Source organism: Manacus vitellinus, unplaced genomic scaffold, assembly GCF_001715985.3.
Source record: "Manacus vitellinus isolate BGI_N305 unplaced genomic scaffold, ASM171598v3 scaffold_54_pilon, whole genome shotgun sequence".
Classification (NCBI taxonomy): Eukaryota; Metazoa; Chordata; class Aves; order Passeriformes; family Pipridae; genus Manacus; species Manacus vitellinus.
Genome location: NW_021940645.1, coordinates 2481429 through 2507410, shown reverse-complemented (window position 1 = coordinate 2507410; position 25982 = coordinate 2481429). Strand labels below are relative to the sequence as shown.

The window sequence follows — 25982 nt, the reverse complement described above, 5'->3', positions numbered from 1 at the left end:
TTCCTGTAGCCAGTGAAAGTAGTAGAAGTTATTAAGAATAGCTTGATATTGAGGAAAATATTGTCATTTAGTTAAATGCTCCTGAAGTGTAATATGGGACATCATTTTACTGATTTGCTCTTCTGGGTTTTGGCATTTTTGCTGATCTTCTTCCTCTTCCTATTAATAGTATAGAGCAGATGTAACTTAAGGAGGTGAATTCTTTCCTGCTGATGATGCTTGAGACAGAATTGTTTGCTTAGTTCCAGTCAGACAGACTTAGTGCTGCTGTAAACAGTCAGATGGCACAGATGATGCCGTGGGCATCATTTGGCCTGTCAGGGTTTTATTACTGGTGATTCATGAGATGCAAAGAATTGCAGAAGTCAGGCTGAGTTTACAGGGCTGGGGGTTCTAAAAAAGATGCTGCATTTCTGGGTTTTTTTATGACTGGAAACCGTTTTGTTATGAACTCTCCTGCAAATATAGAATATTTGGATCAATCATACTCTATGACTGTGTGATGCACTTCACTGTTAATAATACAGTTTATAATTTCTTTTTTTTTTTAAGGGACAATTAGGATACTCATAGTGTGAATGAAATTCTACCCAAGTGATCTTAATTCATCATTAAAAAGAAAAAATTTAAGGAGAAAATATTCATGTATTCATCTATACAAAGCTTTTCATGAGTTAATCAAAAGAAAAAATTTAAGGAGAAAATATTCATATATTCATCTATACAAAGCTTTTCATGAGTTAATCTGGCATATGAGAGTCACACATAAGAGACATATTAAAAATTGTTTTATATTTGTGGCTCGATTGGATCAAAATTTCTTGTGTGGCAATGTTATATGATAATGTAAGGCACTAGTTTATAGCACCTTGTGGCATGCATTGACACTAGTTATACTTATAACTGAAAACTGACTAAATTCCCCACTCAATTTGTGTTCTTTTGTGTCTTGAATGTCAATTTTTATTACAGATCAAATTTCCAAAATTTCACAATTGAAAATGGATGCTATCAGATGCTATTTGATGCAGAACAGAGCTCAGGAAGAGCAATCCTTTCACTACCAATATAAACTACTTCAGCACCCATCAGTGTTTTAGGTCAGCAGTGCTGTATTTTAGTATTCTGCAGGTTCAGAAAGGAAGATTCAAGCAGAAATACAAAATTACTGAATTGGCAAATGATAAGACCTATAGACTAGTCATAGGTTCTTAATTTTACTCAGAGATTGAGAGTAATCTTTAGTGGCTTTCTTCACTTAAACTTCAGTGTAATCCCAGTTGAATTGCGTGTCAGATAAAATAAATGTTATGTTCTAATGTGTATTGATTAATTTTTAATACAGGTAGTATATGTAGCCAGTGATATAATGCTTTTTTTCTGTTCTTATGAGAAAATTTGGGAAATATGTGACCCTCTCACCACATTAGTGGTGTTTGCTTATTTGACGTAATGGCTGAGATATATACTGTGGAGAGATATCAGTGAATTTTTCCCTTTGCCTGACTTCTGTTAGTGTGATTTCATTTTTCTCTTACTTCCCTCCATTTTCAGATCCGTGGTCACCATGTGGCTCAGCTAGATCCCCTTGGAATTCTGGATGCAGACCTGGATTCGTTTGTTCCCTCTGACCTAATTACTACGATCGATAAGCTCGGTGTGTATGTCTGCCTGCCTCCTTACTTGCACTGCTCATTTTGCTCTTGTGTCTCCTTGGGCTGAGGTGATGAAATAAGACATTTCCCAGAACCATAGAAAGGATTGGGTTGGAAGGGGCCTTAAAGATCATCTAGTTCCAACCCCACTCCATGGGCAGGGATGCCACATTTCAAGGAACCTTCTACCTTTTCTGCTTGCTGGTATCATGAAATAGTGCCTTTGAGTATCTGTAAGGGGGGTAAAGTTTCAGGACTATGGAATTTCTACTCTGAGATCACAGGTGAGGTTCCTGTGAATTCATCTTCTGGTGAATGATGATTATAAGCACTCTATAAAACCCCTGAATCTTGTATTTTTGAACCACACCAGAAATTAATACTAATCAATACAATAGGCCAAGACTCTGGTAATCTAAATTACTCTTACACCATTATGTTTGATATGTGTTTGAACTGGGGACATCTGAAGGCTAGTCAATAGGGAAAACAAGCAATAAATAAAACACTGGACAGAGACACTTAGGGAAAATTTCATACCCAGTTTGGATTCTAGTGTATGATACTTATTCCTTCTGTATGTCTTGAAGAAGTCTGTTTGAATTTATCAAAAGAAAAGGTGGAAAGCGTAGAATTCCTTGCTTGTGGGTATAATCCAATGGTGATCACTTGAGTTTCCTGCTGGAAGAGTGTAGTGCACAAGGTCTGCCCTGGTAAAGGTGGTTCTGGTTGCTTGGAGGGCAGGTCTCAGAAATTGCACTGATCAATTGCTTTGCCTCTCTCTGCTTGAATAAAAAAACCCACCTGATTGATTTTTCTCTACTCTTCAATCTACCTGGTTTGTTTAAAATGTGGTTTTCTACTCGATGAAGACACTGAATCAATTTTTCTTTGATGTGTTGGGAAGCTTTTCAGACCAGACATAAAACGTAGTGCAAGCAGTAGATAAAGCACATTCTTCTTAATTTTACTGTAAGCTCATCTACTGCCTCGTTTTGCTGCTGTGTTTTCTATTTCTGGTGGTAGGGAGAGAAGCAGTTCTGATCACATAAAGGCAGTAGAGTGCCTAAGACTGTAAATTGAGAGGTGCTTACACAAATTGGGTGTTCTCTCTGAAGTTTGTCAGTTTTAATTAAAGGAAAGTACCTACTAGTAAATGTATTAGACATTTAGTGAGTGAATATAGTTTGGAGCATGGGTCAGAGCCAGCACATCAGTGCACATTTCTTTGGAATGTCCAGATAGTTTAGTACAGTGTTGTGACTGGTCAGAAGGCTTCACACTGAAGCCCTTGTGCCCATAGGAAAAATATGTGAGACCTCTGAATGAGATGTCTCTGAGAGTGTAACTGAAGTGATTTCAGTCTGTGAGGGCAAACAAAATTTCTGCCCTAGTCTTGGCACAGCAAAAAAGAGGAGGGTCTCAAATGTTGCCCATCCTTGAATGTTCCAAGCAGGAAACTTATGAAAGGTCTCTGCTAGTACAGAAAGTATTTTAGTGTTTGATTTTTTTCTGTGCATTTACTTCATCCTTCCTTCTGGTTTCTTTTTGAGAAACCTTGTGGTAGGAAGTTTCTTCTGAGAGTTGCTTCTGAAAATGCAGGTAGTCACAGATGTACCTACTGCATGATCTGGGTTATAGAATTGCTCTCAGGATTTCAGTAAGGTTGTATCTCTTTAAACATGAGGTGATGCTTCAGTAAATATGTGGTGCTGCAGTACAAAGCACAGATGTTCTGTGTTTGCCCAGATCACTCCTGTACGTGTTCTGGTTTATGCATGATAGCACATGAAGAGCCTGTGAAGTCTGAGGGAAAGTCAGCAAAGAAAAAAACCCAACAAAACAGTTAGCACTGCTTTGTTTCAAATGACACTAAAGCCCCTGTCATTCCCTGTGTTCCTCTAACCTCCTGCTGGGAAAACACCTCTTACCAGTACCAAAAAGGAGAAGTAGTGGTACCTACCCTTTTTTTTTTTGGTTACTCTAGGTTTGAAATTTTAATATATTGTTAAAATTGTTATTAAAACCAAAATGAATATTTTAAAATATATTATTTTTAAAGCAGAGAATGTGTTATTTACTGACAGTGCTGTATAGTAAAAGTGGTGCCAATGCAGTCCTGTGGCCTGACTTCAACTCTAAATGCTAAGTTCTGTTATTATTTCATCTTTAAATTGCTGCTTCATTTTCATCTTCAGAAAAGGCATTTAGTAGGGAATAGGGAGCACTATTCTTTATTGATTTAAGAGTCATGTGCAGGCTGTCTTGTCAGTGTTAAAGTGCATGTCTGCAGCTTATCTGGAACCAAGAAAAAGAATTCAAAGTTAAAAAGAAGCTGTTTTTAATTTTTAAAATATTTTCACCCATGCATACACACATAATCTTTGAGATTAGCTCAGTTGGTTGGAGCACAGTGCTAAGGTCACAGGTTCAATCCCTGTACAGGCCATTCAGTTAAGAGTTGGACTTGATGGTCCTTGTGGGTCCCTTCCAACTCAGAAATTCTGTGACATACATAGTTTTAATATACATATGACTTTCTACAACTGTATGTAATATCTGTTATAAGTGTCATACATTTGCTTCTTACAGTTGTAAGAAGCTATTTTTCTTTTCTTCATTTAACAGGTTTAGGTTAAACTTATATCATACAAAGCTTTTAACTTGTCTTTAACCAGTCTTTCAGTCTTATCTGCTGTGTATTTTGGTTTTTGAAACTGCATAATAGTTAAGTGAAGTATTTTCTTAAATAATATTCTCAGCCAGAAGAAGTTTAGGTATGTCTAAAGCAAGATGGGTCAATATGCTTAAACATATGCTTTCCTTGTTTTAGTTGGTGGGGGTGTGGAAATCTTTGTGTGCAGGTCATTACATGACTATTTCAAACTCCCCTAAAAAGAGAAAGAGAGTGAATAGAAACACCCTGGAAGTTCTACCAGAGTGCTTGTACTGCATTACATTGAGCATGTTGTGTATTTTCTCTTAGTGTATCTATTAATGGAATATACTTCCAACCAGCTGGTTCTCTCTGTCAGGAGGGATTGTTTTTGTGTTTGTTGCTTATGACAGAGCAAGGAATAAATCCCAATCATCACAGTTAGTTGTTTTACTAAACAGTGAACTGCAAGATATAGTATGGAGGATCAATGGTGTATGTGCTAATATGCTAAAATATGAAAAAGGTTTGGGTCATTTTAATTTCAGTTGTTTTATCTGAGCATTTAAGAAAGAATGGTTTATCCTCTAATTAAATGATGACTATTTAATTAAAACATTAGTTTTAAAATCCAGACTAAAGTGCGTTTTACTAATGGATACCTGAAAAATATTCACATTTTCAAGTTTTATTCTGGTACCTTCTTTCTTAATATTGTTTTATTAAACATAATTGCCATGGTTTGAAAAACAATGCTGGTTTCCTTTTTGTCTCCTGCCCTGCTCTGCAAATCAATAATGTACCTGTTGTAGGGTTTTATGGTTTGCATGAATCAGATTTGGACAAAGTCTTTCAGCTGCCAACAACCACCTTCATAGGAGGAAATGAGAACAGTCTTTCTTTACGAGAGATCATCAAACGCCTGGAGGTCAGTGGGACATTTTTGAATTTATGATTGTTTTCATCCAGACAGAAGTGAACTTTTTCCAGTTGTCAGTCACAAAAAAACCTTCTAATTTGTCAGTTATTAACAGAGCATGTAAAGAATTCAAGTGACATGAAAAATAACCTCTGTACTGTTTCTAGAGGTAGCAGCACCTTTGGGTTCATTACCTGGATATCTGAAATGTATAGATTAAGGGTGAGTATAAAAGAGGTGAATATGGTAGAATAATAATTCGAGCCCTCGCTCTGTCAAGAACTGATATTGCTTTAAAGGAGTAGAGCCTTTAGAAATTGTCTTTGAAGTGTTGAACCACAGATAAAGCAGCTCTATATACAGTGCTCAGGATGTTCAGAGGTTGCCTTCAGATCCTCAGCTTTAGTGAGACTTGAGATAAAATATGAAGGCTGGGTACCAAATTCATGAAAGCCCGGCTGTAGCTTGTAGACGGTGATTTCCTTGTTTTCCATCCCCAGTCATTTTTGTAGAGTTTCATTGTCTGACAGGTGATAAGGTTTAAGCCATAAGAAGTCATCCAAGCTGAAATAATTTAAAGCAAAACTAATTTGAAGGAATCACTATTATTAGAGGAGAACTCCAAAAAGCAAAATAGCAAGTAGGAATGGTAATGAATTTGCAGACTGCTGAGTGACTTAGTGCTGGATATCCTCAGTTTGACTTTTATGTTGGCTTAGCTGAAGCTTGGTAAATTGTTAGCATATTATCTCTGTTGTACATTTGAGCTCTATATTTGGGTTTTTTCTTGTTTTTGTACTTCTAGCTTATCTGTGTAGCAATTTTCAAGAGAAAATCTTTCAAATTGCAATGTGCAAATAAATGGACAAAATCAATAGCAAAATCTAAAAGCCTCAAGGAACTGATTCGTGTTAAGGAGAGAGAACTCTCTGGTTTCCTCTTCTCTCTAGAGCTTTGGATTTTTTTTTTTTAATTGAAGTTAACATTCAATTCCTTTTTAGAGGCAGTAGAGAGCACATACTGCTCTCTGTATGAGTGATTTTGAACCTCTCTGTTCACAGTGGTTTTGTCTCAAACTCACACTAGGTCTTACTTCTGTTGACTTGTAATTTGGAAACATTTTTTCTGATGAAACAGTCTTTTTAAGGTAAGAAAAAGAAAATTTAAAAAATGAGCAAGGAGATAAAATTTCTGTTGTGTCTTTGCATTTCTCCCTGCCCTTTCTCTGCTCTCAGCTGCTTAGATTCTTTTTCAGATTTCCAGGTTTCTGAAAGTCGACAGTTATCAGATAATTGGCATGAGACTTCATACTTGTCTTCTCACTGTCTTTATTGCTTGATTTCAGGTGACATTTAAAAAAGACAGGATAAATTTTGGTAAATTAGTGGAAATCTTTGCTGATGTATCTAAAGAAAAGACTGTACTATGCCTGTAAGAACAGTACTGAGTTAGGTGAAATGTGCCAGTTAAGGTGGGTTTATTGGCCTGCTTTGAATACATCACCAAATGACAATCTTCCATTTTCAAAATTTTGTTACTTTGTAGAGAAAGCTTTGAGGCACAAAACTAGACTCAGTAAAATAATTTATTCACTTATAGAATTGCTGTGGGGAAGATACTGTAGAAGAGGAAGATGACAATATAGCTTTCAGAAGAGTAACAGAGAATATAACTTAAAAAATGTATTTGTTTTTTTCGTGGCCCATTAGCTCCTAAAGCTTCTCTGTTGGTGTTTTCATTTCCTAGAACACCTACTGCCAGCACATTGGCTTGGAGTTCATGTTCATCAATGATGTGGAGCAGTGCCAGTGGATCCGGCAGAAGTTTGAGACGCCGGGAATTATGAAGTTTACTAACGAGGAAAAAAGGACTTTGTTGGCCAGGCTGGTGCGCTCAATGAGGTACTGGGGTGGTGCTGGGAAACTGCTCTGGGGCTGCTGGCTGGGAGCTGGTGCCACCTGTAAACTGCTGAGGTGAATAGAGTCAGTGAGATCTGGAGCCCAGGTGGGTGCAGTTAACCTGGCTGTGATAGCAAAGCACAGCGTGTGCTGTGAGCTGTGTCCAGGTCTATGTTGTGACTTTTAGTATTCCATTATCTTAAAAGGCAGGTTGTGTTCTGTAACGTTTGTCCAGCCTTTAGTGGCATATTGGGCAATGTTTTCATTGGCTTGAGGAAATAAAATGGGAAAAAGTTGTTTCAACAGACAAGTAATATAGATCTGTGTTAAAGATTTGTATCCTGTTTCAGAAAATAGAGGTCAGAACAATGCTGGAATGTTATTTCAAGTCCTGTTTCTGCCCTTTTCCTTTTGGGATGTGCCAAGATGTGCAGCACTGTTGCATGACCTGGCAGCAGCAGTTTTAGTCTCTGCAGTGTAAGAGAGCACATATGGAAAGAGCTTATTGATTACTTCCACTGTGGCTATCTGTGTGGAAATGCTGTGATCCCAGAGACTGAATTATCCTCTTATCCTTAGAACAAGACTTCTCAGACACAAGATTCATTCCAGTTTTTACAATCCGAAACAGTTTGCATGTCCTTTGATAAACGCAAGTGTCAGAGATTTATAAAGGCACATTTTTTTGTTAAGATTCCATGTTCAAAGACATAAAAGTGAAGTGCTCATTGGAGGTGTCAAAAGATATTTTTTCCAGGTGCTTTGTTAGCCAATATTATAGCAAGAATGTATGTTTGGTTAAAAGTTTCATTTAAACAGAAATAAAAATGTAACTTAATGGCCAAGTGAATATTACACTTGAGTAAGTTTGTTTGTTGTTTAACAGGTGCTCAATATGAACCACCTCCATTTATCTTAAGACAAGAATTGGTGCTTTTATTCGTGCATAAACTGTGAAAAGATCTGGGATTTCTAGTAGGATGAAGGAGCCAAATGTTCATCTTCTGCCAATTTAATTCTCTCCTGAAAATGGAAGAGAAATAGTTTTACAAAAATTTCTATCCTCTTTTCTCCAGTGCATTTTTTATTCTATGGTTCAAAAATGATCTAGGAAAAAAATCTGATTTTTTAGAAACCTGGTTGTGCTCTTGAGACTTGTGGCTTTGTGAAGCAGGTTTTCATTGTTTTGCTCCAGAATACTGTTTTCAAAAGTGTTCATTCCAAATACTGCAGAGTTCAGTTACTTGAAACTGAATTTTAAGGTTGGATTTCTCATCCTTCGTGATTTTTACCGATAGGTTATTGTACAAGGCTCATTTTTAACTCTTCCTTCTGTAAAATACTCCTTGTACATTTTGAACTCCTTTGTATATGCATTAGTAAACGTTAGACCCTGATGTGGAGTCTGATCTGGGCAGAATCAAACATGTCCAGATTATCCCTTTCATGAGGTGTGTTCCTCACTGGGTACAGAATGTGTGGAGTGACAGTGGCTGGGCTGCCAGCCTTTGTGCCCTCGTGGTGGCATGTGGGGGACTTGCAAGATGTGACTGTGAAATAGTGTAGTTCTGCACACTCAGTAGCAATTTGCCTCGAATAATGAACTTGCTGCTTGTCCAATACTGGCAAAGAGGAGGAAAACAGCATGTACACTGCTTTGATTCACCCTGTAGGACTTGCTGTTCCCATGGGACCCCACTTCCAGTTTACTGGCATAGTCCCACAGACTTTCCTGAGGGATTCTGCAGAATACCTTAGCTGAGGATCTGGCTTGTTGCTTGGATGGCTGAATTGTAAAGGTATTAATGGGTGAGCTAAGGAGAGTCTTTTGGCAACAACTCATTTCACTGCCTCCAGGATTTCAGTCTAAAGAGGTAAATGTCAGCATTCTAAGTGAGGAATAAGTTGAGTATTAATGGATTATGGCAGTGTTATGAGTTGAGGCATTGCACAGATGATGTAACCAATACAGTTACTTTGATGAAGATGTATTTTCTTTGCCTTTTGTATCTCCAAGCTTTACAACATATAATCCTTTCAACATTTGTTGAAAGGTACTTTTTAACCGCTCACATTGCCTCTGGCCCAAATGCATTAAAGAGTGAGAGAACACAGAACTGTCAGGGATTGACATCATTCCACTGCTGCAGCTGAGGCAGAGATACCACTGTCCTGGCTCTTGGCAAGCTCCCAACTGTTACATCACACAGTCTGAGGAGCCCTGCCATTGAATGGGACCTATGGAATTGGCATGCTTTCTACTCTAGTTTTTCACAAGTATTTAATACGGGTTCTCTGCTATGTTTTCTTCAATCCATAGGAGAGACTTCTTTGCTGTCACTCTGCCTTCCCAGTGGTCAGTATTTGTGTACGTGGGAACAGAGTTTAACTTGGGAAGTGAATTTGGTCTGAGATGGAGACTCTTAATTGTTTCAAAGTCCTAGTAAATACTTCTCAGATGGAAGAGAAAGAAGACTTAATTTCTCCTGTGTTTTCCTCCCTATGTGTGACTTAATACCAGAGGCCTAAAAACTTGTATTCACAGATGTTTTAAAACAGTGTAATTTTATTTGCTAAAAGATGTTTGACACTATTTGCTACATTATCTTAACACAAACACTCTCTTTTTTTTTGTGTTTCTTTTTGGCAAAGATTTGAAGACTTCCTTGCTCGCAAGTGGTCTTCCGAAAAGAGATTTGGTTTGGAAGGATGTGAAGTAATGATTCCTGCTCTTAAGACCATCATTGACAAATCCAGTGAAATGGGAATTGAATATGTTATAATGGGGATGCCTCATAGGTAATGTCAATGGAAACACCCTAAGAAATGGGCTCACTGTGTTTAAGTTTTAGGTTCTAGAATTTTATTAACAAAGTTGATATTAAAAAAGCTGAGGTAGCAAGAGTCAATCTCAGCAAGTAATGGGAACACAGAACTGTAACAAGTGCCTGTCAGTGAGAGGCTACAGGCCTCACAGGTAAATGGTAGAGAAACTCTCCTCAGTGTAGTTTGAAGCTGCAAACAAAAGTGGCAGCAACCATGGTGTCGCCTAGCATCTGGAAGTGGGAAAGCTTAGTGAATAGTATTGAACTCACTTTTGTAGTCTACCTTAACTAATTATTAATATAAATTAATATAAAGACTTAATTAATAATTAAGATAATTAATATAAAGACTGCTAGATAACTACAAAATTCACTTGGATTGCAAGGTATTATAGAACATCTGAGGGAACCCATCAGAGGGACTTTGCGATTGGAAGAAGAGTTGAATCAAGGGTATCAGGTTCAAAAGTTTGAAGTGAACTTTAGCAAATTTCTGATAGGGTGGTTTGTAGGTTTTGTAAGTTTTATGCTGTTGACTCTGTTACTGCCATTTTTGAGACATATCTGTGTCTGGAATTTTCTTAGAGGTCGGCTGAATGTATTGGCTAATGTAATCCGAAAAGAGCTGGAGCAGATCTTCTGTCAGTTTGATCCCAAACTTGAAGCAGCTGATGAGGTGAGATGCTTTTTCAAGAGATCTGTATAGAGAGGTCAACATTCAAAGTAGTTTTTAGTTGGTTTGGTCATGGTTATTATGAAAGTAGCATTATCAGCTGCTGAAATGCATTGCCTTCTTTTCTAGTTTGAGGAACATGATTTGGTGAAATTTCTTAATGACTGTAAAGATTATGTTGTACCTCTAACATGCAGAAAATATCTCAGGAATGACTGTAGATGAGTAAGAGTTAGACTGAGTTCATAATCTCTAAGCATCTTTCTTTGTTTTATATAAATGTAATGAGTATCAATATTCTGTAAGTATTTACCCAACATTGCATGGCAACAGTAAGGTAATAGAATAGGAGCAGTGTTCCAATTTGAAATTATGTTGTCAAACCCACAGTGCATACTGCTGTGCAATTAACTAGATGCATTGTTCAGGCTGAGGCACAAATTTTAGGAGTAGCGGATCAGATGCAGCAGGTATGAATGACATTCCTGAATCGTGATTGCATCTTGTGTGTTAGGGATCTGGAGATGTAAAATATCACCTGGGAATGTACCACGAGAGGATCAACCGAACAACAAACAAGAAGATCACTCTGTCCCTGATGGCTAACCCTTCTCACTTGGAAGCAGTTGATCCTGTTGTGCAGGGGAAAACAAAAGCTGAGCAGTTTTATCGAGGGGATACAGCAGGGAAAAAGGTAAAAATTGTTTACTATAGTAAATTTAATGGTAGTTTTTCGTAGTATTTTTAATGAAAATAGTTTACCAGTAGTTTCATAGCGCAGAATCTTCCTTCTTTCCTTCTCCACAAAAGGGATATATCTCCTGTTGAACTAGATAAGGTTTCTGACACGGTACCTCAAGGGTGACTTGAGAAAGTAGACTTAAAGCTTTCTTTTGTTTGCAAACTGAACAAAGGCAGCAGAATTCAGAGAAATTTATGGTGTATTATAAAAATACTGTTCTATTTTATAAGCACTACAGAAATATGGAGAAAGAAATCCTGCTAAGAAGCTTAAATTGCAGTTTTGGTTTCTAATATAGGTGTGGATGTGTGTGTCTAATTCTCCCTCTCAGGTTATGTCCATACTGTTACATGGGGATGCTGCCTTTGCAGGACAAGGAGTGGTTTATGAGACATTTCATCTTAGTGACCTCCCATCCTACACCACAAATGGCACCATTCACGTTGTGGTCAACAACCAGGTAACAAGTAGAGCATTTTCCCATAACTTTTCTGCTGAATCGCTGCTCTCCTGTTTCTTTTTATTCTTGATTGTTATTAGCTGAGTGCATTGTCCCCTCTGCTTATTAAAATGGTTAGGGTGTTTCTGAAAATGATCGTAGTATCTAGTGACTCTGAGTGGATAGTATTTTATCATCTATGTTTATTTAATTCAATTTGTAATACTTAACTGGGTTAGGTTTGCTTTGGTTTGTTTTTAAGGGAGCAAAAAGAAGCTAGCTAGCCAAACTGAAAAGCTGGTGCTACTGCTGTGTAAATTACTATTAAATGCAAACCTCAAGCATTCAAACCAGAGTAGAAGGAGGTGTCCAAATTATTTTAATAGAAGTTTTTGTCATTTTTAGATTGGCTTCACCACAGACCCCCGTATGGCCCGTTCATCTCCATATCCTACTGATGTTGCTCGTGTGGTCAATGCTCCCATTTTTCATGTGAATGCTGATGACCCTGAAGCAGTGATGTATGTGTGCAATGTGGCTGCAGAGTGGCGAAACACATTCAATAAAGATGTGGTGGTTGACTTGGTAAGTCTTGGTTTTCTTAACTTTTCATTCTGTGCATTATGTATTGCTCTCTTATTCTTCTGTGGCTTAGAAAAGAAACATTTGATTTTAAAGGCCTTTAAGCATCCTCATTTTAAAAAGGCAAACAACTAACAGGCCCACAGGAAGCCATAAGTGTTTTTTATACCATAAACCTCTTAAAAATATCTGTAAAACTATGAAATGGAAAGATTTCATTTTACATTTTGCCTTACCAAGAGTAACAATCTTTTCTTTTGTAGGTTTGTTACCGTAGGAGAGGGCACAATGAAATGGATGAACCCATGTTCACCCAGCCTCTAATGTACAAACAGATCCACAAGCAGGTGCCAGTGCTGAAGAAATATGCTGACAAACTGATTGCAGATGGGACTGTGACACTGCAGGAGTTTGAGGTACACATCAACAGAGTTGAAGGGAACCTAAGGAGCTGTTCAGTAGAAAGACACAACTGTCACTGTATGGTGTCTGCTTGAAAACCTTCCTTTCACTGTGAGAAGTCTTCACCCTTTGACAATTTGTGTTTGAATTTGGTTTGGATTTTCATGTAAAATAGTATTGTAACAAAAGGACTGAAAGTACTGTGAAGTAATTAATACATATTGCATAAGAAAAATTTGCTTCAGTTTTGAGATTTGTAAAAGGTGCTCAGATAAGAATATTGGAAAATAGAGGCATTTGTCAGCTGTTCTTCATTTCTAGACTCTTGATTCAGCAGCAAGACACCCACAGGTATAATTGTAGCTTCATATTGATAACCTTGGCAGGCTTTTGTTCAGCAGTGATGCAATAGAATCAATTTATCCTTTTTATTTTCTTGCAAGAATTCAACTAAATTCAGAGATCATATGAAGTATTCCAGAAGGATGAAGTGTAAAGATTGGTTCCTGCATTAGACTGGTTAGGTCTTTACCTTAACCTTTTTGAAAATGAGTGTGTAGAGTACAGCTGCAACAAAGGACCTTCTGAGAAGGTGTGGCTAACTATGCAGTGACATGATATTGCAGATCAAGAAAAAAGTTTTTGTAGGTGGATTCTGTTATCTGCAGGAGTGATCACAGCTCATGCAGAAGTAACTTTCCTGAATCATTGTAAGAGTGTGCCAGTAGTGACATGGACTTTGGTGACTGGATCCAGGATCCTGGATGGATCCTGGATGTTTTGCTGTACAGACTGAGCTCAGCATTGTTGTTAATGCCTTTAAAGATTAGGTGGCTCAATAACTTGAGCATGGTTTTGGACTGAAACATAGATATTGCAGAGGCATTCTACCTCTGCAGATTATGGCATTGTATCTGTTGCCTTGACAGGGGTGGCCAGCAGATTCTTAACTAGACTCTCCCAGAAAGACTGGTTTTCTAATAAGTTCTTTTCTGGTATTTAGTGGCTTCTGTAGCCAGGAGTAAGATTGCTGAATGGTTCTGATCTTAGAAGTATGACTGTAAATTATATTTGGTACTTCAGTTCTGTCTCATTCTAGAGTAATGCTTGCAGCTTCAGCTCTTGGTACAGTCCTCTGTAACACCTGTCCTGTGAACTAAATAATTTATCTAGAGAATGTGTTATCCTACTGAATGATAGGTGTCACCTCTATGATACAAGGGTGTTGTGTTTATCAATTTTAAAAAAGATTTTTGTTCTACAGGAAGAAATTGCAAAGTATGATAGAATATGTGAAGAAGCATATACTAGATCCAAGGATAATAAGATCCTGCATATCAAGCACTGGCTTGATTCACCTTGGCCTGGTAAGAAGTGTCCTTTCACTTATCCTAGTGTTATCTGAGTGCACTTTTAGTTTGAGTCCATAATCCAGGATTTAAATGGATTTTATCAGATAATGTTGCTTTAAAATGGAATTACGTGACCTTTGATTAGCCCCTGCTAAGGGTAAATATAGCATTCTTCCAGATCAACTTGAAATAAATATTTTGCTTAAAAGAACATGTGAAGTAAGGTGTGACTTTGAAAAAGATGTCTTCCCAGTTCAACAGAGAAGTGGCTTTCCTGTACTGTTAATTGTCTCTGCTGTCAAGAAGAAGGAGTGTGTCTCGTGCTCTTTTTGCTTTATTGTTTTTATATGAGGGATTGAGGTGTCATATACCTTTTATTGGCTGCCTCTGCCCACATAGTTGGACTTCACAGGGAGTGAAAGCAGAAACAAAGCAGATCATTGTGTGCCTGTAAGATGAAGTTATGTTGTCATGCAGACAACCAAAATTATTGTGTTTCCCAGTGAAAGGTGAAGAACTAGGTTTAGTCTGCTGCTTAGAATGTCACTTAAGAGTTGTGAATTTTTAAATAAATTGTAGATAATATAGATATCTCTTAAACAGTCCTTGAACATTCACCAAAACTTTTACTTCCAGGATTCTTTAATGTGGACGGAGAACCCAAGAGCATGTCTTGTCCTCCCACTGGCATTTCGGAAGACCTGCTGACTCACATTGGCAATGTAGCTAGTTCAGTGCCAGTCAAAGACTTCAAAATACACTCAGGTCAGCTGGGCTCTTTGTATCTCTTGCTCTTTTTCTGTATTTCTGCACAGAAATTGCTGCTGGGCCTTTTCCCAAAGAGGAAAATACCTGTGACTTTTTTATTTTGACTCTTCTACTCTATGGATAAGAAAAATGTGACAGTGAAGGTCCTGCTGCTTGTCCTCAGCATAATGTTCTTTCAGTATCACATCACTTCTGTTCCATACCTCATTAAATTAGATTTTCCTCTGAGGGCGGTAAAAGTTTTTTGTAACGTTAAGTAAATACCTTCTTTCATTCTTCAAGTCCTTGTGGAAAATGCAGCATATCTGTGGGACTAACTGGGAAGTAAGACACCCGTGTCAGGAGGCATTATTAAAGTGGGGTTTTCTCATGCTAAAACCTGAGGTAATTTGAGGTCCACTTAAGACACTTCTTGTAGTTAGATGACTTTCTGCTCAGAAATACAGTTGGGACTTTCTCAGACCTGGCAACATTGCTGATCTACTATGAGCTGAATTTTAGTACAGCTGAATGGACACTGTGTGGGCAAATTCTGACAGTTTTTCTTTCAACTTACCATTTAGCATTGATGATAGCATATATATAGCATTTTTTTCAAAAAACCTTAGCTTTTGTTCTGAAGAGATTCAGTTCTGACTTTGGCATCTATTTCAGTAAGAAGCTAACTGTGCCTCTTTCACTGTGCAATCCCAACACTGTCTGAGATACTTTTACTTCTGAGTAAAAGATAATTAAAAAAAAAGTAAATAGATACTTTTACTTCTGAGTTCTGAGATAATTTTACTTCCTGGTCAGGTTAAAATCTAGCAACTACTAGGAGTAATAACATGTTCATTCCATGGGGAAATACGGAGGCACTTTTAGGGATTTTTTTTTCTTTTGTTGGCTTGTAGGATATGCACTTAGGAGGAAGAGATTTTTTCTGTACAAAATCTCTAGCTAATCTTTCTTCTCCTTGATGGGTGACTCTAGAGAAAAGTGTGTCTGCCATAGGTGTTCTATGTGTTTGTGTTCCTTTGGGACAATTAAACACAAGTAATGATGATAGGGCATTCCCAGTTATCAGTTGCAGGCTTGTTGAGCAGATACAGTTTAATGGATAAACTTTAAAGCTCTTCTACACATTTGTGCACTTTGTTGTGACACTGATGAATTAAAAATTATAGTTACCCAATAAAATTTAGTATTAGACATTCTAATTAAAAAGGTAAGTTGGTCTTATAAAATCTTCACTAAAAAACCAACTATTGTTTACCAACTGAAAATCTGTTGGAAGCTGCTACACTTTTCTATTTATATGATATTCATAGTATTGATCAATCCAGCCTGTTTCACTTTATAACATCTCCAAAAGTCCAATAAGACAAATGCCAAGAAAAAATGAGAAAAGGAATGAAGAAAAAAAATCACAAACCAAATTGCTAATATTTTCAGTCTCTTACAAAAAGTACTTGGTGTTAGAGATGTGGAAATAAATCTTAAAGAAATATTTCACCATGGGTCTTTTAATTGTCCTCAGTAGTTTCTGACACAGCCAATCTTACTTTCTTCTTCAAAAACAAGGTATGAACTTTATGCAACCCGTTACCAGGGAAAAAAGTTTTTTTACTTTGCTAGCGGTTCAGTTCCAGAAAAACAATTTGTAGACCTTATTTAGGATCTCTGTTTAACTCACCGTTAGCCAGTGAGGAAGGAGAATAGTGAATGTAATATGAATATAAAATTTCTCTGAAGTAGGTCCATTCAGTTCTGATCTTTATTCCACTGTAGGACTCTCTCGGATTTTGAAAGCCCGCTTGGAAATGACCAAGAACAGGGTTGTTGACTGGGCCTTAGCAGAGTACATGGCTTTTGGCTCTGTCCTGAAGGAAGGGATCCATGTCCGACTAAGTGGGCAGGATGTGGAGAGAGGTACTTTCAGGTGAGTACTGTTGAATGTGGTCCTATACTTACAGAAACAACTGGGCATTTTTTAAACAGTATGGTCTTCTGCAGGGAGGGGGAAGTTGGGGCTGTTCAGCATCATTCTGAATGTTATAGGTTCTAGCAGTCAAGAATAATCAAATCTCCTGTCTCTGTAAACAGCATTTTAAAGAAGAGTATTTAAGGTAGAACAAATATTTTTAAATACTTTCTTCCTTCTCTTGCTGAAAAGCAGAAATTACGTTTTTTTCCCCCGCTTTTTAACAAAAAATTCAGCTGCATTCCATCTAATTGCTAAGAAATAAGATAAGGGGACTTGCTGCAGGAGATGGAGTCTTTTAAATACCATTCCAGTGGTGGCTGCTTGGAACTTGCATATCCTGTGAACAAACATGTTGCCAGTTGGCAAGGCTTTTTAAAGTCAAATAAGATCCTTTGTGCTGAGACTTTTAATGACTACAGAGCATGAATGAAGGCAGAATCTGATCACTTGGTAATACGTATACAGTTTGCTGCCTTACCTGATTCTCTGTGGAGTAAAATGTTAATGATGTATTTAATTGAAGCCTTTGATGTGATGCCAGTTCCTGGGGTGAATGAACTAGCAGCTGTACTGTGCTTCATTGTGCATGCTTGCAGAAAAGAGAAATAAATCTGGGTGCCTGTCTTCTCTCTTTCTGTGCTGAGCTTCATTTGGTACCCAATCTTTTGGGCTTTCTTCCTTTTGCTTCCATTCTCATGGCAGTTTCACAAAATCCTTTGGACAAGATTTGAAAACAAAACTGAAAATCGGGAGATTTCCCCCCTCTCCAGCTTCTCATCCTCCTTGATTTCAGTACCATGGTCTTGTAAAGTGAGCATCTCCTGGGACAGGAACATCCATGTTCATTGATCAGCAACTTGCCTGCCTATTTCAGGTGTGAGCTTAGTCATGTCTAGCACACCTGTAGACTTATCTTGCAAATACTGATTCTCTGTATTCCCAGTTCTCACACTAGAGGAAGAGGATTTTTCAGAACTATTTTCCAGATTTTCTTGATGTTTAAGATAGAGAAGTTATGTTCACAGCAATATAGGGAAAAAATTTAAAAAAAAAGTGTTCAGATAGAAAGGTATTTAGACTGGTGAAGGCTAGTTAAGGATTCCTGTGCTGAATTTTATTATTCAGTCTTTTAGAAAATGAGTAAAAAGGCATTCCAGTGAATTCTTGTGAAGTTCAGGACTGAAGCTGATATGCAGATGTTTGATTTACAGAACCTGGTTATGCTTTTACTGCTGGGTTTTGAGTTTGCCTGATGGGTAGTGGGATCTACAAAATACCAGTCCATGGTGAGATTTTGAATTTTTGTTACAAATGTGATAGGCAACTGGACAATAAAGAGTGAGATGAAAAAAATGCCTTGGACCTGAAGAAGTCAAGTAGTATTTAACTACTCTGTTAAACAGAAGAGAACACTATAGAAATATGTAAGACTTAGCTCAATCTACTGTATTCAAGCTCATTTCACCAGAGGAATAGGTAGAAAAGTTAACTTGTGGTACAGACACATCTAAGACATAAAGCTGTTCTTTTTTAGCTGTAATTGAGTTTCTTTGTCATTTATAATAAGAGTGAGCAACTTGCCTGACAACTGAAGACATTTGCAAATACTCGTGCATTTTTATTGGAAAAAAGCACATTGCAAACATGTAGAAAGCTTATGTCATTTTATGTTCTCTTTGTAATAACTCCCTTCTTCACTCCCAAAAGTCCTTGAAGTACATAATGTCTCAAATCTCTGAGACTAATTGAAGAGGGAGTATAGGCTAGCATTTGGGAAGAACTGAAGATGCTGTGTTGCCATAGTGAAAACAACATGATGGGGGCTTTCACTGTTCTGGAACTTGGGAAGTGCTGTCTAGAAAATAGTCCTTTCTGTCAATATTCTGTGTGAGGGCTTGGTTTCTTCCTGTTTCAGTCCTCAACACTATCAATAGATAGAAGCTAGGTAAAGCTGCAGATAGAAGCACCTGGCCCCTTCTCATCTTGGAGGCCTGCTCTTGGGAAGGAAAGGAGGGGAGAGAGACTTGAGTCTGTACTGCTTTGATGTCAGTAAACCTGACAATTTCACACATCTGACTTGTATGTCTGAATGTTTCTGGCTGTCCATCTATGCTCATCTTAATCACCTCTTGCTAGGTAAACACAAGACTTTGTTCTCAAGGAGCTTATCATCTATCTAGGCCTTCTGTCTTTGGCTGAATGGCAAAACCAAAACATCAGTGGCAAAAATGGTTTCTGCCAAACAGCTGCCTGGTGTCTGAATTTTCCCCTGTCTATCTACTTCCCTCCCTGTGCTGTTTTTCAAGGTTCTGGCCTTACGTTGTTGACCTCTAAATAAATTTCAGAGCTCTTTTGCTACTCTTCATTATAGCAAAGGGAAGTACAAAAAGATCCAGACTTTAGTTCAGTGTTGGCAGCTATACAATGCACAGTATTTTTACCAGTACAATAGCTGTCCTTATGTTAGCAGTTGTAAAGCTGGACATATTGTTGTGATTCACTCAGTTAGTCTGCTCAGAGAGTTAATGGATTACAGTAATTACTTCAGTCATCTCTGTTTTGGTAGTATTCCTCGGTGCCCCATTCTAATGCTGATTAATGGTCTTCTAGAGAACTGTAAATGGTACATGTGAGTGGAAATACCAGGAAAGAGGATACAACTTCTTTGAGTCTTGGTGCTGAGATTAGATTATATTATTTTTTTTGCATAAAAGACAAACAACAGTTGTTTTAAGGAAAAGAATGATTAGATTCTCTGTTAGGGAGGAAGAATGAAATTTTTTAAATAACAATTTTACTCCTCTGCATTTTTTTACTTTAATAATTCTATTTTATAGCAACAACCTCCCCATCCTTTTCCCTTTCCTCCCAGGTTCTACTAGTGATGAGGTATTTCCAGTTTCTGCGAGTTCTGGAGAACAAGCCTGGATAGTCAGTGAAAGTTCTTACAGTGCAGCACTTGTATTTAGATGTGATTGTATTTCACATGGGTTTGGACCAAACCAGGGTGCTGTGTTTAGCAAAGACAACTGTGTGGCTTGCACGTACCTTTGATGCTTTAGCTTTGAAAACAGCTCTGTTGAAGCCCAAAGTTATGCTTGGTTAATAAATTTCTTCGAAAACTCTTTGCAGCCATCGCCATCACGTGCTTCACGACCAAGAAGTTGACAAGAGAACGTGTGTCCCCATGAATCACCTGTGGGAGCAGCAGGCCCCCTACACCGTGTGCAACAGCTCCCTGTCCGAATATGGGGTCTTAGGTATGTCTCTGACAGATGGGCTCGTGTTTTAATAGCTCTGCTGCACAAGGAGCAGAGCTTTCAGCAAGGAAAAGAATGTGGGGAAAAAAAGCTGTCAAATGGTTATATATGAAATAGGTATCAAAGCTCTTCCTCCCAGGGTCTGGCATCCCTTAAGCATCCCCACATTTTACAATTTTGGGATTCACTTGAAAGCATCCATCTCTTGTGGTTGATCTTGGCAATGCTGGAATGTGCACCTGATACTTTCTCAAAAGGGGAGGAACTGACAGTTTGTAACACAGATATAAAAATCCATCCTGGCCTTATCTGAACTGCTATTCTGAATGTGCTATTTCAAGAAAGCAAATTCTTGTTAGTGATAGCATTAATCATGGTGAATTATTTTACCTTCAGCCACACAGAATGGATAACCTCACTCTGACATGATGAGGGTGGCAAGAGGAATGTGGAGCACAAAACAAATACATCTAATAATTTATCAAAGTGTGACTGATTCTATGGATAAATAATGAAATATTGCATGAAGGAAAAAGATGGAACATTTTAGTAGATAAGGATGGTAATAGATAGCTGCTTGCTTCAAAGTTCTGGAAATATTTGATTACTTAATAATTTTTACAATGCTACATATTACCTATTGCTAATAATTTAAAAATTAAAGTGGTATAAAACTGTATAATTGGAGCATGGTCTGAAGAACTGAGGTTTTTTTTTTTTAGGTATTTTTGTTGGTTCTGTGGTAGAATTCTTGTGAACAGAATCACATTTTTGTATCCCTAACATGTAAATGTAAACTCTCAGTAGGAAAGTGCAAGCGAGGATGTGTATAAATGTGAGAAAAATAATTGGCATAGATAAAAAGCAAGAATTTAATTTCAGAGAATGATTGTTTCCAATTTCCTATTGTTTCTCACAGTGTATTCTGGGGTTTCTTAATTTGAGCCTGTTACTGTGTTGCTGTGAATTTTATGAGTGAGTCAGAGGTTTCTGCGTTTGGGATTTTTTTACATCCAAACGGAAGTGACAAAGGTCTGGATATTTCTGTTGAAATCTGATTTTGTTCCAAAAATTACGCCTCAGTAGGAAGCCTGGTGTTGATATGCTGATATTGAAGGGCAATTCTTATTGCCACAATTCTCTTCTTTAAAAAATTAACCAAGTGGGCTCTCTTTCTTTCTCTTTCTTGATCTCATCCTGCTCACTATTGCCCCTTCCACCTTGCCCAGCAAAAAATAGGTGAAAGTTGATTTAGTAACTTTCATTGAATACAAGCAGTAGGGTAAAATAGGGATTCGTTCACACATTGAAAACAAGAGTACCATTTCTGTGCAGTTCTGCTTCAGCAGATGGGATGACAGGCTCTTCAAAACTAATAATATTGATATTTTTAACTGTCAAGAACTTTAAATCCCTTTTATCTGAGATGCATTAAAGGAGATGAAATTTGTAGAAATAATTGATAAGTGATGTGGCTTTTTTTGTGTGTTTGTTGGGATGGTTTTTTAAAACCAAAAATGCTATGTTTCTATGTTGAAGTGGTTTTATAATGAAGTTTCCTCTCCCTTGCTAGGTTTTACATACTGACCTTTTCCAACAGGTTTATTCTTGTGTATTGTCTGCATAGAGAGACAGTGTTGGGATGAGCAGCAGTGTGTGAACCTGTCTCTTCTAGTTAAGCCTCTCAGTCAAAGAGGAGCTATTAGAATTGATACCTGTGTGGCTGTAGCATCACTGGGTCTCCTCTTTAGTACATGGAAGAAAAAGTGCATGTTTGCAGTTCATAGAGTTGTTTCTTCAGGAGAACCAAACCCCCCAACACTTTATTTTCTCTAATGCTATTTCTGCTATATAATTCAGTTCAAAGGAACAGTTTGGGATTACTGTATTGAAGTATTTGGTGGGGGTTGGGAGAGTTGTGAGAGAATAGAAAGGTGAAAATGTGTTAGGAAATTATTTTATGACTGCGTTAACATGCAGTACCTCAGAAGCATTTGGGGAATTCCTTTACTTTCTGTGAGGGAGAGCTAAGTAAACATGGATTAAACATGATAAAATTACAGATTATTTCCTTGGCAGGCACATAAGCCAAGAGCTGGTATCTGTTCAGAGCTGTGAGCTTTGCACCAAGTTATTGTTGAGCTGTGTAGGAACACCTGGGGTGTCAATGCTCCGTTTAAATGATACTCTGACAAGACTGATTTCACTTTGAAATAAAACAAAGGCAGTCTTATTAACTTGTGGTTCAGACAGCTGTTTATGGTTTGTGTACAGGAAGCTGTGGAGTGTGTGTACCTGGGTCATTACATCAGAGTATTTAACAACCTCTGATAATCTTGTTTGAAATCCTGTGTCTACTATTTTTAGATATATCCACATTATTATAATTTAGCTGCACATCCACTCAGTTGGCTATAAATTTTCCCTTTTACTGAAACTGAATGTCTGGAAGTATAAATGATGGCCGTGTGAAGTCATTTAAGCAAACGAAGTGTGTCTGAGTATATTTGCTGATTAAGATAGAGGAGAAAACCAAAAGTAACTTAGAGACACTCTATGCTACCTCTTCAGCAGTTTTTAAATACTTGAAAGGATTTCCTGTCTTTCTTTACAGCCCTCAGAATGACTTGTGTACTGTTGATTCTCTATCCAGGAGATGTGATTCTTTCATTCAGATTCAGCCTCTGAGAGATCTTGGGCTGTAGCATCCTGTACTGGGAACTTCCAGGGAACATCAGGCAAGATAGAATTGGAACTAGTGCATAGCTCAGGAAATTCTTGAAACATGATACTTTTTCAAGGGGAAAAGTCAAGTTTAAAGCAAAAGGTGAAAGGAAGAGGACAGGTATTGGTGTAAAGTTTTTTTTGCAATACTCACCTAGGATGAAATATGTAGCATTACTACTCAGTCAGAACAGTGTGTTTTTAAGGTTAGGGATAGCAAATACAATTACCTGTCAGAAACTGTGTTAGGAAGTAGGACAGGCTGCAGTAATTAATGGTGTCTGCATGGAGTTCTAAGATGGTATCAGTCTCTCTGTTTAATAGAGTCAGCCACCAGATGGGTATTACCTTCACTTTCTCCTGGGCTGTGTTTGGATTTGTGAAAGGATGCATGTAGTCTGTAGTCCCTGTGCTTAGAATTTCTGCTAACATAGCACAAATCTGTCTGTGTAACTCTCCTCGTTCTGACATTAAATCCCTGCTCTGATAAGCCCTTTTAACCATTAGCTAACATTTCATGCCCTAAGTCACTTTGGAATCATATTGAATTAAGCTATAGCTATAGCCTTACTTATATTAATTGAAAACCTACAGTTCTTATGACAATCATGAAAAGTGCTGTGGGGAAAAACACAGCACACTGTGCTGTGTAAGCTGCCACTTTGCTTGACAACACTTCTTTCTGTGCCAGAGTGATGAAAGAACAGCGAGGGAGCACAGCAGGAACTGGACTAATAGAAACAAGCATTTCTGCTAGGTCTGTCATCTAGGGACCTTAATGAACTCCAGCAATTAAAACATTAGTTTTGCAGCCTTAGTCAAGTGCTGTGTATCTTTCTTCCCCCTCCCTCCTCAGTTTAGAAGTTTACCAAAGTGCTCTGCTGGGTCCTGGTTCCCTGTGCTCTGGTGTGCTCTGAGCCCTGAGTGGCTGCCTGGTGTTTGGAGTTGGCTGGTTGCTCTCCAGCACCCTTTAGGTGTGCATATTCCTTATCTGTCATTCTTTGAAAGCTGTGTCTTGCTGCCTGGTTGCCTCGACACTGGATTTCCTCACAGCTTAAACTTGTTCCCCGTTTTTCTAGCTGTGTAAGAGTTAATCCCTTAAACTCACAAGATTCGCACAGCATTCTGAAGAAATATTCAGTTCTTGTTTCTGCAGATACAGACAATAAAGTTTGCAAGGTCTCTGCTGCAGTTTTTGTAAAATTCTTTATTCTGGTCTGAGATTGAGCCCTCATGAGAGGCCTGGGTAGGAACCTGCTCCCCTGCAGTTCATGTCCCATCCCTAGAGTGGTGGAGACTTTCTAGCTCAGGTCACCTTCCCTGACCTTGACTTTGGTGCCCCAAAGATTCTCTTTCAGGAGAAGCACTTCACTACTCCTGGGTTGTTCACCTTGTATCTGTCTAGGTGTCTTTCCACCAGCATTTTTTCTTAGTTTAGCAGTTCAGGTCTTACTCTTTAAGCAATTTTCTCCACATGCAGGTAGGAGCAGTAATTCTTGTCAGACTCCCTAGTCTCTCAAGAGTTAAAACTATTCTGCTACAATTGCTATAGTTTTAATGTTAGGAACTCTCATTGTCATTTCCCTGGTGGAAAACTGAGTTCTGGTATATAAAGAATGTGTTTACCACAGACACATGTGCCATGAAATTTGCAACATTAATTTCAAAATATTAATCAGAATGCATAGGTTGCATTTGGATATATTTTCCCAGATATTTTTATGGCTGTCAGAAAGCTTGCAAATGGTATCTGTGTTAAGATCACACTTTTGGATGCAGCTTCACCTAGAACATTTTCACCTTGTGGAGACTAGCACAAAGTTTGCAGTAAGATAAGACGTGAGAAATTATATTCTTTTTTTGCATGTGAATTTTAGCAGTGGTCTTTGGTATATGGAGTAAAATCACGTATGTGCTGTGACCAAATTTTAAGTGTGCACTGAGCTGCAAACTCTTTGAAAAGCACTGTGTGATTACTGATACCTCTGAGTGATCAAGACCTCAGTTTGTTCTTCTCTAAAAGCTAGATTACCCCACCCTTACAGAGAGCAGCATATGCACAAATAAGTCTTGAACATATTGCATATTTTCTCAACCATGTCACCCAATCAGTAGAAATGGTCTCTTAAAGCTTGTGTAAAATTAGAATGGGATTCAAGCCTATCTAGGGAAATCTATTTTTCAGATACCTTTGGGAACAACATGCATGGAAGGAGTTGTGTAAATTTTTCCACTGTTTTCATTGTTTTAAGGACAATAGAATTACACAAATGAGGAGGCCAGATATCAAAAATATGTTCTGAAGGAAAAGCCATTCAGGCAGCCAGGCTAAAGGCACGTCAACAAAAGCCCTCTTTGGTGGTAGTGACCTGTCATGGTGACTCACAGAGAAAAGGCCTGTCTGACTTCACAGTGTCCTTTTGGCCTCTGACTTACTAGTTGCCTTTTGGTGGGATCATTAACATCTGCTGAAGACATGGATGGACTGTTCAGAGATCAGCAGCCCAAAAGCCAAGTGACTCAAAATTTCTTGTCATGGAGATTGTAAGCAAAAAACTGGGTTGGAATTACAAAGGAGTAGGCTATGAAGCCATACTATAAAAACAACCTGTAAAACTGTTCTCTCTGTGAATAAACTCAGAGAAACTCTTGTTGCTTTTTTGCTCATGCAGTCAATTTGTCTTGCAGTTAATTTGTCCTGCAGTTGTCCCTCTAGTAATGTTCCAGGAAAGTTTGTATTCTGACATTGGCTGAAGAGCCTCTTCCTGGAGCAGCAGAGTGAAATCCTGTAGCAGTCCCAGTTTAGCTGTACTCATCAAGTTAACCTAAAGCAATTTCAGTTTCATGCATAGATGACCTGTGTCAAAACTGCATGACAAGTGTTGGAAGGGTGTTCTTGATATTAGTGTTACAGAGGGACTTACTCGATACATGACTAGTCTCGGTTTTGTTGAGGATTTTCCTTATGGAACTGAACAACTCAGTTTAAACTCTCTGTAACCACATGTTTATTAATTCTCAATTTCCTTCACTCCCTCTTCCCTCAGTTTTGCAGTAAAACTTTCAGGGATGAAACTACTTGTATATGTTTGTGGCATCCAGCACACAGAGACCTCAATCT

General features: G+C 38.0%; 1 protein-coding gene across 1 annotated transcript in view; it reads left to right on the top strand.

Moving 5' to 3' along the window:
• The window catches only part of OGDHL (oxoglutarate dehydrogenase like), a 49942-nt gene that overhangs the window by 8568 nt on the left and 15392 nt on the right, over positions 1–25982 (top strand). The window contains exons 3-15 of the mRNA XM_029963178.1: positions 1555–1657; positions 5124–5239; positions 6977–7131; positions 9781–9927; positions 10539–10629; positions 11141–11320; positions 11700–11828; positions 12213–12392; positions 12653–12805; positions 14056–14158; positions 14780–14908; positions 16682–16832; positions 20010–20137. Of these exons, the coding sequence (XP_029819038.1) occupies positions 1555–1657; positions 5124–5239; positions 6977–7131; positions 9781–9927; positions 10539–10629; positions 11141–11320; positions 11700–11828; positions 12213–12392; positions 12653–12805; positions 14056–14158; positions 14780–14908; positions 16682–16832; positions 20010–20137 (1765 nt within the window). The remainder of the gene's footprint in view (positions 1–1554; positions 1658–5123; positions 5240–6976; positions 7132–9780; positions 9928–10538; positions 10630–11140; positions 11321–11699; positions 11829–12212; positions 12393–12652; positions 12806–14055; positions 14159–14779; positions 14909–16681; positions 16833–20009; positions 20138–25982) is intronic.